The sequence below is a fragment of the Triturus cristatus genome, chromosome 5_2, assembly GCF_964204655.1.
Source record: "Triturus cristatus chromosome 5_2, aTriCri1.1, whole genome shotgun sequence".
Classification (NCBI taxonomy): domain Eukaryota; kingdom Metazoa; phylum Chordata; class Amphibia; order Caudata; family Salamandridae; genus Triturus; species Triturus cristatus.
Genome location: NC_140588.1, coordinates 25,704,443 through 25,719,779, shown reverse-complemented (window position 1 = coordinate 25,719,779; position 15,337 = coordinate 25,704,443). Strand labels below are relative to the sequence as shown.

The following is a 15,337-nucleotide window of genomic DNA, read 5'->3' as shown; positions in this document are numbered from 1 at the left end:
AGGGAGAAAGATAGACTGGGGTACTGATTAGTAGAATCCCAGTCAGACTAGTCAAAAACAGCATAGCTCCAGGCAAAAAGTGGGGGTACACATGCATGAGGATCCTACCTTCCTGCACTCTGATAGAAGAGGGGACTGTTGATCTCCCAGATCTTCAGCTCTTCTATCGCAGTTCCAGCTTATGATCCAGTGGGGGTAAAGCTTTTGCCGAATCAGGTCAGAATCACTGCAATGTTGGCTATGCTGCCCACATGCTCTCCCATCCTGTTGCTGGGTAGGTGGCAGTAGCTCTGCACTGTTGTGTGACGTGCCAGATGAGGGAATATAAACCTTGCAACTGTTCCTACTCACCTACTGTTCTGCTCCGGGATTTCCCCCAGTCAACCACATTTTCAGTGTCATGGAAGCATCTAAGTAGGCTTTTGTTGTTTTCGTAACAGAGGGGAAACCTTTTGCGCCAACAAGCTGCGCACATTTGCGGAGGTCAAGCTGGAATACGTTTTTCCTGCTGACCATTTCCTGACTTTTGCTCATATGATGCAGGCAGCTGGCTTACCTGAGAAAACAGTACACAAAAATCTCATACCTACTGCATTGTACATACCCTGCTGAACCTTAACACTGATGTGAAAACAATCAAGCTTCTACATCGATTGATAACCCTGTTGCAGGTCAGCAAGCTAGAACAGCATAGGGACAAATGGACCAAAGACCAAGGATCAAACTGAATGGTGAGAAGTGGGGAGAGTAGGGGCTCATCATGTGAAATTCTTCTGCAGAGCCATATTTTCAGAGAACTCTACAAGACCAGATAATGAGCCCCAGACACCAATCATAGATGACAAGTGGATGGCTCCACATGGTTTGACTGTGCCCATGACTGCATTTCTTCTGGGAACAGATTATCATACAGTGTAGATACTGATTGGAATTGGGGAGATTTGAATTGCCTAGCAGTGTATCTCCTCAGCCTACTATCACAGCCACAGACCACAAAATTTGCTCAGCAAATGTATTGTTCCTAAGTCACTGCTTGCTAAATGCAGGGCAGTCATGACATGGAAATCCACATCATCCAGCAAGAGGGGAGTTGATTCAGATGTTCAGAAAAGGCACAGTCCCTCTTGTCACTTTGCAACTTTTGAGTCTGTTGAAACCAACGTCACTTGAGATGCAATGTACCTTGAACTTTCCATTAATTATGTTGACAGACTACATAGGCAGGCAGCGGAGCCTGATACCTATTTGACAACTGAACATCTCCCACAGGACTGCAAATTATTGCTGAGATACCAATGCCATTATCCACTGGAAAAACACATACTCTCTCTTGGTCTGACATCACTGTACCTGTTAAAGGGTCAAGGCTTGCCCAAAGAGGGGCAAGGGGACAGGGTATTTGAGGAGCATTCTGGATATGGCCGTGTTCATTAAGCCGAGTGGACCTTTTTGTGCCTACTTTCTACCTCCGTTGTACAGATGTTGCCCAGTGACAAATTTGAATGCAACTCTGGGTGTATTACTGTCTGTATGTTATGCAAATTGGTAAAAACAAATGTAGTGGTGACAAATCCAATTCTCAATACGTTTTCCTAGTTTATCTTTTAATGCATAACCATAAAACTCTTGAAAAAGTAATGAAAAGAAATTCATGTTTAATAGTATAGTTCAGAGTGTCACAATTGATAACAAAAATACAGAGTTTATTGGGCAGTGGCAGATCTAAGTCAAACAATCTAATTAGAAAAATGATCATAGAACATAGTAAATGGGGCTTAAAAACTCACCCAAATGCAGCACGGAAGACACAATCATCATGCAAAATATTTGCTACTCGCTCAAAGGTTCTGTAGTTATCTGAATCTTTATGCTCAAAAAACCCAATAATACTTCGTTTACTGTGCTGAAAATTAAAAAAAAATATATAGAATTGTAACAATGGTTCTCTAGCATTTGCATCTACCATGAATATACACACTTTGATTTTCTGTTTAAGAGTTTATGAACATTCAGAAATCCTTTTTGTAAATGTGCATTTCAACTATTTACCTACATTATTAGGACCGTATTTAAAATAGCCTGGATCCAGAATAATCTCAAATTACTTTAGTGGAAGTCAGTAAAAGAAAACAAAAGCTGTGGAGGATGGGAATGGAAATATGTGAATATAAGGATGATGACAATACTAAAGAAAACATTTATATACCTATAAACCATTGGTTTGCAGCTTATTCTGCTGCTGCTTTCCCCTTACTTCTGTCATCTGCATTTGGGACCAGAATATTAAAATCTATTAGTCTCCTTCCCAGTCTTGGTATGTAAAACAAATGTTTCCTTAGGGCTCACTCCAGTCATACCATTTGGTACATATGCATGTCAATAGTATAGATCATGTATAGCAAATGACACTTATTACATACTTTCATTAATGGTGCCAATCAGTGCTTTGAAAAAGGTGCAGATGGCGCAGTTCTAATGGGTGCAGTAGTGCAATAATTAACATATGATAAATATATACAAAGTGGGTATCTTCTAAATACAACATATCAGTCCAGCATGAATGCTGCTTGTTGATATACCACATCACAGTTGCATTGTCCGTCAAGATCTGAACAGGGTAAGAAAAAAGGCCTTGAGTGGCCGATGCATCACCAGTAATTCCAACAGAGTAATGTGCAATAAAAGTTCTTCTGGGGATCACAGCCCTTTTGATCTGCCACTCTTCCAGATGTGCTCCCCATCGTAGAATGGCGACATCTGTAATAACTTGTCACCAGAGGGGGAGGGTGGGACGGCCTTCCTTGGGAGAGATTGCTATCCACACTTCACCATTGCAAGTCCATTGCACTGCCCATAAAGATTTTGATACAAACTTGAAGATCTCCACTATGTTGCAACCACTGCTTTTGGAGGCACCACTGGAGGGCCCTCATACACCAGCATGCATAGGTGACCAACAGAATGCAGGCAAACGAAGAAAGTGCAAGACAGTCAGAACCGAAATGATCCATTTATTCTAGAATATAAGAATTAAAGCCTGAATGTCATGAACCCTCTGAGGAGGAGGGAAGGCTTAATTAACTCGGGTGTCCAGTGCTCCCCCTATGAACGGGATGCGCTGAGAGGTACCTAGTGAGATTTGGGTTTAGTGATGGAAAAGACCAGATCGAACAGATATTTGGCTGTTGTGTGCAAATGGAGACATCTCTGGCGAGCCTTCTTTTAAGTGCAAAAACAACAATTGATGGACAGAATGCAGAACAATGTCATACATTCACCCCAGTACAGAGATCTGGGCCTAAATCCATCGTTTTTTTGCTCACCATGCCATTCCAGTTTGAACCCAGCCATATGCAAATCAGTCTTGACCCTGTGCCCCATGGGAACAGTCCAGCCCGAACTGCCAAGCCAGGTCCTCCCTGGACTGGAAACAAGCATCCTAGGACCGGTTTCGGGCTTTCAGCCCTCATCAGCCAGGATAGCTTGATTCCAGTGGCATGGAGAGCAAGGGACTCACGTCTGAGCATACCCTTTCCACTCGGGGTGACAAATGCAAAAACAACAATTGATGGACAGAATGCAGAACAATGTCATACATTCACCCCAGTACAGAGATCTGGGCCTAAATCCATCGTTTTTTTGCTCACCATGCCATTCCAGTTTGAACCCAGCCATATGCAAATCAGTCTTGACCCTGTGCCCCATGGGAACAGTCCAGCCCGAACTGCCAAGCCAGGTCCTCCCTGGACTGGAAACAAGCATCCTAGGACCGGTTTCGGGCTTTCAGCCCTCATCAGCCAGGATAGCTTGATTCCAGTGGCATGGAGAGCAAGGGACTCACGTCTGAGCATACCCTTTCCACTCGGGGTGACAAATGCAAAAACAACAATTGATGGACAGAATGCAGAACAATGTCATACATTCACCCCAGTACAGAGATCTGGGCCTAAATCCATCGTTTTTTTGCTCACCATGCCATTCCAGTTTGAACCCAGCCATATGCAAATCAGTCTTGACCCTGTGCCCCATGGGAACAGTCCAGCCCGAACTGCCAAGCCAGGTCCTCCCTGGACTGGAAACAAGCATCCTAGGACCGGTTTCGGGCTTTCAGCCCTCATCAGCCAGGATAGCTTGATTCCAGTGGCATGGAGAGCAAGGGACTCACGTCTGAGCATACCCTTTCCACTCGGGGTGACAAATGCAAAAACAACAATTGATGGACAGAATGCAGAACAATGTCATACATTCACCCCAGTACAGAGATCTGGGCCTAAATCCATCGTTTTTTTGCTCACCATGCCATTCCAGTTTGAACCCAGCCATATGCAAATCAGTCTTGACCCTGTGCCCCATGGGAACAGTCCAGCCCGAACTGCCAAGCCAGGTCCTCCCTGGACTGGAAACAAGCATCCTAGGACCGGTTTCGGGCTTTCAGCCCTCATCAGCCAGGATAGCTTGATTCCAGTGGCATGGAGAGCAAGGGACTCACGTCTGAGCATACCCTTTCCACTCGGGGTGACAAATGCAAAAACAACAATTGATGGACAGAATGCAGAACAATGTCATACATTCACCCCAGTACAGAGATCTGGGCCTAAATCCATCGTTTTTTTGCTCACCATGCCATTCCAGTTTGAACCCAGCCATATGCAAATCAGTCTTGACCCTGTGCCCCATGGGAACAGTCCAGCCCGAACTGCCAAGCCAGGTCCTCCCTGGACTGGAAACAAGCATCCTAGGACCGGTTTCGGGCTTTCAGCCCTCATCAGCCAGGATAGCTTGATTCCAGTGGCATGGAGAGCAAGGGACTCACGTCTGAGCATACCCTTTCCACTCGGGGTGACAAATGCAAAAACAACAATTGATGGACAGAATGCAGAACAATGTCATACATTCACCCCAGTACAGAGATCTGGGCCTAAATCCATCGTTTTTTTGCTCACCATGCCATTCCAGTTTGAACCCAGCCATATGCAAATCAGTCTTGACCCTGTGCCCCATGGGAACAGTCCAGCCCGAACTGCCAAGCCAGGTCCTCCCTGGACTGGAAACAAGCATCCTAGGACCGGTTTCGGGCTTTCAGCCCTCATCAGCCAGGATAGCTTGATTCCAGTGGCATGGAGAGCAAGGGACTCACGTCTGAGCATACCCTTTCCACTCGGGGTGACAAATGCAAAAACAACAATTGATGGACAGAATGCAGAACAATGTCATACATTCACCCCAGTACAGAGATCTGGGCCTAAATCCATCGTTTTTTTGCTCACCATGCCATTCCAGTTTGAACCCAGCCATATGCAAATCAGTCTTGACCCTGTGCCCCATGGGAACAGTCCAGCCCGAACTGCCAAGCCAGGTCCTCCCTGGACTGGAAACAAGCATCCTAGGACCGGTTTCGGGCTTTCAGCCCTCATCAGCCAGGATAGCTTGATTCCAGTGGCATGGAGAGCAAGGGACTCACGTCTGAGCATACCCTTTCCACTCGGGGTGACAAATGCAAAAACAACAATTGATGGACAGAATGCAGAACAATGTCATACATTCACCCCAGTACAGAGATCTGGGCCTAAATCCATCGTTTTTTTGCTCACCATGCCATTCCAGTTTGAACCCAGCCATATGCAAATCAGTCTTGACCCTGTGCCCCATGGGAACAGTCCAGCCCGAACTGCCAAGCCAGGTCCTCCCTGGACTGGAAACAAGCATCCTAGGACCGGTTTCGGGCTTTCAGCCCTCATCAGCCAGGATAGCTTGATTCCAGTGGCATGGAGAGCAAGGGACTCACGTCTGAGCATACCCTTTCCACTCGGGGTGACAAATGCAAAAACAACAATTGATGGACAGAATGCAGAACAATGTCATACATTCACCCCAGTACAGAGATCTGGGCCTAAATCCATCGTTTTTTTGCTCACCATGCCATTCCAGTTTGAACCCAGCCATATGCAAATCAGTCTTGACCCTGTGCCCCATGGGAACAGTCCAGCCCGAACTGCCAAGCCAGGTCCTCCCTGGACTGGAAACAAGCATCCTAGGACCGGTTTCGGGCTTTCAGCCCTCATCAGCCAGGATAGCTTGATTCCAGTGGCATGGAGAGCAAGGGACTCACGTCTGAGCATACCCTTTCCACTCGGGGTGACAAATGCAAAAACAACAATTGATGGACAGAATGCAGAACAATGTCATACATTCACCCCAGTACAGAGATCTGGGCCTAAATCCATCGTTTTTTTGCTCACCATGCCATTCCAGTTTGAACCCAGCCATATGCAAATCAGTCTTGACCCTGTGCCCCATGGGAACAGTCCAGCCCGAACTGCCAAGCCAGGTCCTCCCTGGACTGGAAACAAGCATCCTAGGACCGGTTTCGGGCTTTCAGCCCTCATCAGCCAGGATAGCTTGATTCCAGTGGCATGGAGAGCAAGGGACTCACGTCTGAGCATACCCTTTCCACTCGGGGTGACAAATGCAAAAACAACAATTGATGGACAGAATGCAGAACAATGTCATACATTCACCCCAGTACAGAGATCTGGGCCTAAATCCATCGTTTTTTTGCTCACCATGCCATTCCAGTTTGAACCCAGCCATATGCAAATCAGTCTTGACCCTGTGCCCCATGGGAACAGTCCAGCCCGAACTGCCAAGCCAGGTCCTCCCTGGACTGGAAACAAGCATCCTAGGACCGGTTTCGGGCTTTCAGCCCTCATCAGCCAGGATAGCTTGATTCCAGTGGCATGGAGAGCAAGGGACTCACGTCTGAGCATACCCTTTCCACTCGGGGTGACAAATGCAAAAACAACAATTGATGGACAGAATGCAGAACAATGTCATACATTCACCCCAGTACAGAGATCTGGGCCTAAATCCATCGTTTTTTTGCTCACCATGCCATTCCAGTTTGAACCCAGCCATATGCAAATCAGTCTTGACCCTGTGCCCCATGGGAACAGTCCAGCCCGAACTGCCAAGCCAGGTCCTCCCTGGACTGGAAACAAGCATCCTAGGACCGGTTTCGGGCTTTCAGCCCTCATCAGCCAGGATAGCTTGATTCCAGTGGCATGGAGAGCAAGGGACTCACGTCTGAGCATACCCTTTCCACTCGGGGTGACAAATGCAAAAACAACAATTGATGGACAGAATGCAGAACAATGTCATACATTCACCCCAGTACAGAGATCTGGGCCTAAATCCATCGTTTTTTGCTCACCATGCCATTCCAGTTTGAACCCAGCCATATGCAAATCAGTCTTGACCCTGTGCCCCATGGGAACAGTCCAGCCCGAACTGCCAAGCCAGGTCCTCCCTGGACTGGAAACAAGCATCCTAGGACCGGTTTCGGGCTTTCAGCCCTCATCAGCCAGGATAGCTTGATTCCAGTGGCATGGAGAGCAAGGGACTCACGTCTGAGCATACCCTTTCCACTCGGGGTGACAAATGCAAAAACAACAATTGATGGACAGAATGCAGAACAATGTCATACATTCACCCCAGTACAGAGATCTGGGCCTAAATCCATCGTTTTTTTGCTCACCATGCCATTCCAGTTTGAACCCAGCCATATGCAAATCAGTCTTGACCCTGTGCCCCATGGGAACAGTCCAGCCCGAACTGCCAAGCCAGGTCCTCCCTGGACTGGAAACAAGCATCCTAGGACCGGTTTCGGGCTTTCAGCCCTCATCAGCCAGGATAGCTTGATTCCAGTGGCATGGAGAGCAAGGGACTCACGTCTGAGCATACCCTTTCCACTCGGGGTGACAAATGCAAAAACAACAATTGATGGACAGAATGCAGAACAATGTCATACATTCACCCCAGTACAGAGATCTGGGCCTAAATCCATCGTTTTTTTGCTCACCATGCCATTCCAGTTTGAACCCAGCCATATGCAAATCAGTCTTGACCCTGTGCCCCATGGGAACAGTCCAGCCCGAACTGCCAAGCCAGGTCCTCCCTGGACTGGAAACAAGCATCCTAGGACCGGTTTCGGGCTTTCAGCCCTCATCAGCCAGGATAGCTTGATTCCAGTGGCATGGAGAGCAAGGGACTCACGTCTGAGCATACCCTTTCCACTCGGGGTGACAAATGCAAAAACAACAATTGATGGACAGAATGCAGAACAATGTCATACATTCACCCCAGTACAGAGATCTGGGCCTAAATCCTTCTTTTAAGGGCTAGTCATCCAGGTATGGAAATACAGGGATTCCCTGCTGACAGACTTGTGGAGAGAAAGTGAAGCCAAAAGGAAGAACCATAAACTGGTAGTGCATAGATACTATATGTATATGGATGTAAGCATCCTGCAGCTTGACATACATCATCCAGTCGGCCGCTTCCAGCACTAACCAAAGCCTGAGCTAGAGGAATCAATTAAATCCCTGGTGTCTAGGAACTGGATGGAAACAGTAACCTTTTTGAGGAACAGGAAGTAATGAAAGTAGCATCCCTCACACCATTCCTGCTCTGGAACCGGCTCCACTGCACGCTTGAGGAGTACGATCTGAACTCCCTGCTGTAAGTCTCAGATTATCTCACGAGAGCAACTGTAACTAGCAATGTATGGGGGTGGGTTTGTAGTGGAAAGGTAGTGTATACCACAATCTGAAAGATGAATAAGTCTGAAGTGATGTACTTTTAGAACAGTGTAAAGCAAGATACCTGTCCTCCAATGGACTAAGGGTGTTTGGAAGGTGGGGGGTGGGGAGAGAACTAGGGCTGATTCGCTGCGATGGACGGGTAGGAAGAGGTGGGGGGACGGACGGAGAGGGAGGGCATTTTTTTTTCTTTTCCTCGACATCTAGATTGTTTGTACTGTGGGTTTGCCTGTTGCTGGGCGTATTGTTGATGACCTGAATGGCAGAGGCTCTGTAGAAGCTTTGAAATTGAAATTCCTAGTTTCGGTGTGGAGGCTGAGCGATCATTAAGTAGCTTTACTTTCTTTAAACCTCTCCAATGCTGCATGGCTTCAGCTCCAAAAAGGCGGAAGCAGTCGAAGGGGAGCTACTTCAACTGCTTGGACATCCTAGGAAAAAAACAGAACAACGCAACCATGCATGGACTTGTGGGGAACTAAATGTTGCCATTGCCTTTGCCAGAGTCTGCTGTGCTCAGACCAGATTATATAACATGCTGGCCGCAGCTTCACCGTCCATAACTATCTCTGAACAGTGACCCTGAAGTTCTCCAGCAGATTGGGGATTACTGTTCGAGCCATATCCCAGGGTGCATGCATATATCGGTTGAAGAAAGCAGGTAGCGTTCAGTGATGTTAGAGCATTGCTTCAAGCAGAAAACACTTTTTCACTAGCTGCACCACTTTTTTTGATTCTCTGTCCAAAGGCATTGTGGGAAATGCACCAAGCGCTAATTTTGATGAGGATGAAGTTTTCACTACCAGGCTTTTAGAAGACTGCTGGGAGGACAGGAAAGCTGGTCTCCTGGTGCTGCTTTATAGTGCTTCACTACGGATATGGAGACAGCAGTGGGAGTTGTCTGCTTCTCCCAGATCACTGATATAGGTTCTGTTAGTGCCTCACTGAATGGCAGCAAGGATTTGGAGCATGGATCATCATTTGTAGGACCGCACTAAGGATCCTGGATTCTATCTCAGTCGATGGAGGCCCGGTGGAGTCGGTGCAGCAGCAGGTGACATTAGTGGTGGCAGCGGAGGTGTTAGTGGAGACTACTGCGCTGCTGGTGTTGTCCTAGAGGTGCAGAATGTGGTGCCGGTGAATAAATGGGATCCCGAGCCGAAGGTGACGAGGACAGGATGGCTAACCAGGGTGGCATCAATCCTGATGGTTGGGGTTGGGGTCGGTAGCCCATTTAACTGGAAGCAAAGGTAGAAATGACATGAAGGGTGCCTAATGATACAAAGTTGGTAAATCTCCTATGAAAAAGTAAGTAGATCTATGATGCCAAGTCAGTGCTTCAGAGGGAACTACGAATCTGGTGAAGATGTCGAACATTGCATTTAAAAATGGTCCAGGTCTGGTACTAGGTCAGATGGAGCTTTAGGTGATGCATCCTCTATGGAGTCATCCGTTGGTTCCTGACCCGATGGATGAGGTGAAGCAGGGGATTTTGGTGACTAACTTATGTTTTAGAATTTATTGAGTGCGTGGCTATTCAAGTGTCCCGAAGCTTTGCGGTAATGAGCCCATGAGAAAGAATGGAAGCGGACTACTGAACAAAAAAGCCAAGTCCATCATCTATCTGGCACAGTTCCAAAGGCAGACTGTTTCAACCCACCGGCATCAAAAAACAAAAAGAACGTCCATCTGCTTTAACAAGACAAACCCTTGGAATCGTGACCAAACCCAGAGCTCTCACTGGATTATACAGAGATATCCTGGAGGATAAAGACAGGACACAAGTTATGCATAGCTCTGTGCGTTAACAGACAGGTCTTGAATAAGATCAACTTGTTTTACGGGAAGTCAGTGCAAATTACGCAGATGTGGAGTGAAAGGCTGAAGGCAAGTCTGGCAGCAGCATTCTGCACCATCTGCAATTTCCTCAAGATACTGCGGCAGACCGACATATAAAGAATTGGCATAGTCCAACCTGGACAAGACCAAATCCAGTATCACTGTCACCCTAATCAAAACCAAAAGCACACATTTTTTCAACATACACAGAAAGCCAAAGCACACCCAACCATGGAGTTGATTTGCTTGTGGAAAGACATAGCTTTGTCAAATTTAAACCCCATGTTTTTCACTGTATCAATGCACTACCAGACTGAGATTGAAGTCGTGTCCCACAATGAGAATCTCAGTCTTTTCAGTGTAGCACTTCAATTGATTATAGCTCATCCAGTGAAAAAACATAGAGAGGCCGGGTTTAATAGCATCTTGTTCGATTGGTACACCTCCCAAACAGAAAAGATAATCTGAGGATCATTATTGTAGATTATTTTAGCCCCAAAATATTCCACCAAATCAGCAGGGGTAGACATATAGATGTTAAGTACGGAGACACTTTGACTACCCGAAGAGTAAAAGGTAGACACACTTCTTGACTCCTGTCTTCCAGAAAGGATTTCATCCAGTGCCAGCCATTGTCCCTGATGCCAATCTCTTGAAAGCAGGCGAGCAGCCTGGCATGAAGGACTGTGTCAAATGCTGCTGACCGGTCTAACAATACCAGGACGGCACAACCACCATCATCAATGGTACTTTCAATCTGTTCAGAGACCTCCAAAAGAACAGCCTCTGTAACGTACCTTGGCTTGTGGCCAGATTGGCTGGGATGTAATAGTCTATTACTCTCAATACAGTTGGAGAGCTGGTGATTTACAACATTTTTCCAGACGTTTAGAGGGCACCAGAATAAGTGAAATGGGCTTCTAATTGCCAGGGATATCTGGGTCCACACTTATCTTCTTTGAAAGAGGAACAATGTTGACTCTCTTTCAGCAATTAGGTACTGTAGATGTCTAAAGACTTATTTAGCAAAGAATTCATAATGGGGTCAGGCATTTGATGAACGGTGGTGCCCAGATGCATGCTGTCTTTTTGCGTGCTTCATTGTGGCTGGCTTCAATGAGGGTGGCAGTGATCTCGACCTTGGTAGTGATTTGCAGTGTCCTCTGCTTTCATCTCGTACTCCGGTCAAACATTTTGGTCTCTCCTCCTTTAATTGTCTTGGATGCATAGCGCAACATGGCTCGTAAGCCTTCACTTTGTGGTTGTATCCCAGGCATCACAGGCAGATGTTGTGGGAATCTGTGATGGATATCTGCCCTTCAGATTTTCTACATGGTTTGAAATTGGACTGCTCGGATGGAGACCATTTTAAAGAATAACTGCACCTGAATAGAGGAAATAAGAAATATTCGACAACTCCTCAGAAGATAAAGTTCCGGACTGTGTCAATAGTTAGGAAAAAATGGTACTAATGTTAACACGGAATAGGGGGTGCTTTATGACTTTAGGGACGTCACAGGATCACTGCATAATTCTGGAGGGCGAGTCACTTCCATTGTTTTCTGTGTATCCTCCCCGTTAAAAACCCTGAACTGGCGTTTGCTGCTGCTGTCTTGGGAAGGATGCAGATGCCTAAGGGATAGTGGCCTTAGCCGCTACAAGAAATGATGTGCAGTGAAAGGTGCCACGGGCAGATATGGCCTGTAGGCATCCATAGCTTTTGCCTGTCTCAAGATCCTTCATCTTCCCCAACATCTCATCAACTTGCAGCCAGTATTGTCGTTTGCCCTCCAAAGGCAAGTTGAGGAGATGTTGCACCTCTGGTTTGAATCCAGACACGTGCAGCCCAGCGCTCCTGCAAAGGAGGGTGCTGGTGTTGACTCTTCAAACATCTCATCAAGTTGCGGGCAGAATAGTTGGTTGCCATCGAAATGCAAGTTGAGGAGATGCTGCACGTCTGGTTTGAAATGCAGACACATACAGCCAAGTGTGTCTGCGAAAGAGGGCACTGGTGTTGATGATTCCAACATCTCATCAACTTGCGGGCAGAATAGGTGGTTGCCATTGAAAGGCAAGTTGAGGAGATGTTGCACCTCTGGTTTGAAATGCAGACACATGCAGCCAAGTGTGTCTGCGAAAGAGGACGCTGGTGTTGATGCTTTCAGCAACGGTGTCTGCTGCGCCTAGGGCGTATTTAATGTTGGTGTTGAAGGGGATTTTACCTTCTGCCACCAACGTTCGACCCAGTTTCATATATCGGGCCTGGAGGTGCTAAATTAACCCCTCCATCTCATCCCAGTGGACCCCAACGTACCAGTAAAGCAGGTAGAGCAGGCCTACTGAACTGGCTATACATCAATGTATGGCAGACTGGGTGGCCTGACTTTTAACCACTGCATCAATCTTTTTATTCTCCCAGTCAGGAGGTTCGCATCTCCTGTGCCTTGGGAATTAGCAAGCTTCCATGCTGTATGTATGACCAGGACATCGGCTGGTAGTTGATCCCTGATGTAAGGTGGATCAGCAGGGGATGCTTTGTATATTTTGTACATTCCAGACATGGTGACTCACACCTTCACCAGGTCCTTAAAAATATTGCGATCAGGCCTTCGCATCCCTTTAAGGATAGTTAAATACTGCTATGGGTGGAAGAGAAGATCTCCATAAGGAAATCATCCTCCTCGGTCTGCTTATGCATCGTTACCTTGTGAAAGTGTTTGGCCTTTGCAGAACCTCGTGATATGAGGTGCTGTTGTCTGGGGGTAAAGGCTTGGCTGGATAGAGGTCTGGGTCAGTATCAGCAAGGGGCTCTACATCAGTCATCCCAAGGGTCATTGTGGGCATGTGCGTCATATGGCAGGTCAATGGGAGACCCTTGACTTTAACAAACCCCTAGAAGCAACAGAACCCTGAGGTGATTGCGGCAAAGAGTCACAGGGAGTAGTGGGGAGGGCAGTTTAGTAGTGAATGGTACAGAAGCCAAAATAGTAGGAGTTGAAGGATGAAGAAGTGGATGAGGCAATGGAGGTGGTTGAAAGGTGCCCTTGTCATGGAAATTGAGTCTAAAGGCAGATTTAAGGCTTCCAAAACCAGGTCTATCACCCCCATTGCAGAGCATGAGAATCATTTTTATGTGGCTGATCTTGCACTTGTGGATCACCCTGTGGAGTAGTAGTATTGGGGGAAAAGCGTAAGCAAATATTCCTGACCAGTCTATCCATAGCACATTCCCTAGGGACTGTTGGCAAGGTTGCCTGGATGCAAAGCGTTGGCATTTTACATTGTGTTGTGTCGCTAAGAGGTCAGCTTCTGGAGTTCCCCATTTGCGAACGATGTTCTTGAGTTCTGTCTGATTCAGTCCGCTTCTACACCGTCCTTCCCTGGAAGGTGTATTGCTACTATGTTTATCTCCTGTGGTATTCCCCATTTCCATAGTTGCTGAGCTAGAGTTGAAAGTGGTACTGATTGTGCTCCTCCTTGCTGGTTTATGTAGACCATGGTGGTTGTGTTGTCTGTTTGTATCAGAACTGTCTTGCCATAGAGCTCTTTCTGAAAGGCTTTCAAGGCTAGGAACACTGTTTTTAATTCCATGTTTAAAAACATGTTGATGTGTTGTATTGCTTCCTGCTCGGTCCACACTCCCCTTACTTTGAGGTCGTTCATATAAGCTCCCCATCCTATCTGGGAGGCATCTGTAGTCATGGTCACTGTTGGAGTTGGTTGTGTAAAAGTTCTCCTTTGAGGAAATGTTTTTCTTGTTCCACCATGCTATCGTTTTATGTATCCTTTGAGTGTCAACCACTAGATCTTCCAAACTCCCTGTTGCTTGTGACCATTGTGCTTGAAGCCATTCCTGGAATGGTCTTATGTGTAGGCGAATGTTGGGGATTAAGTGAATGCATGAGGCCATCATATCCAGCAGCTTCCCCACTGTCCTGGCTGTCAGAGCTCACACCTTCCGGTATAGCGGTGTTTCCTTCAGTAGGACTGCGGTTTGTTTCTCGCTTGGGAATAACTTCCCCAAGGGTGCACTTATTTTTGCTCCCAAGAACACTTTCTCCTGTTCTGGCTCTGGAGAAGACTTCTCCCAGTGTATGGAGACACGAAGCCGGTGTAGTGTCTCTATTACATGATGTATGTATTGTTTGCAGGGTTTGTGTGAGTTTGCTCTTATTAGCCAGTTGTCAAAGTATAGGTATATAGATGGATTCTCTGTCTTCGTAAGTACGCAGCCACTGCTGCTAGGCACTTTGTAAATACTCTTGGTGCAGACTAACACGAATGCTAGCACTTTGATTTGGTAGTGCGTGTTGTTGACCACAAATCTTAAGAGTTTCTTGGGCTTGTTGTTCATGGGGATGTGCAGATAGGCATCCTTTGAGTCTATTGTGGCCACGTAGGCCCCTTCTTGTAGTTGTGGTACCACTTCTTGCAGGGTTGTCATTTTGAACCTTTGGGTCTTTATGAATTTGTTGAGGAACCTTAGGTCTAAGATAGGACGCAATGTTCCGTCTACCTTTGGAATTAGGAAGTATGTGGAGTAATTTCCCCTGTTTATTTCCTTGTGTGGCACTAGCTCTATAGAATCCTTCGCCGGAATTTCTAGTACTTCTTGGGGTAGCAGAGTAGTTTCCTGCTTTGAATGTAACTTCCTCTTTGGGCCTCTCTTTGGAGGTGGTTTGATTCGTTTTATGCAGTAACTGTACTGTATTATGTTCAAGATCCATTTGTCTGAAGTGATGTTTCTCCACTAGTGGAGGTAGTGTCTTAGCTTGCCTCCCACAGGTGTGGAATGATGGAGTAACTGGTATTTTGTGTTTTCTTTTTGTAATGTTGCTTCCCTTGTGGGCACACTCCCTGATGTTTCTGGGGTGTCTATTGTGTTAGGTGTGCAGTCATTTGGT

The 15,337-nt window shown here is 46.5% G+C and overlaps 1 protein-coding gene across 1 annotated transcript in view; it reads right to left on the bottom strand.

Annotated features, from left to right (window-relative positions):
- ERP44 (endoplasmic reticulum protein 44) overlaps window positions 1-15,337 on the bottom strand; it is a 557,683-nt gene that overhangs the window by 304,540 nt on the left and 237,806 nt on the right. Inside the window, exon 6 of the mRNA XM_085606779.1 lies at window positions 1,788-1,903. Coding sequence (XP_085462905.1) covers window positions 1,788-1,903 — 116 coding nt within the window. The remainder of the gene's footprint in view (window positions 1-1,787; window positions 1,904-15,337) is intronic.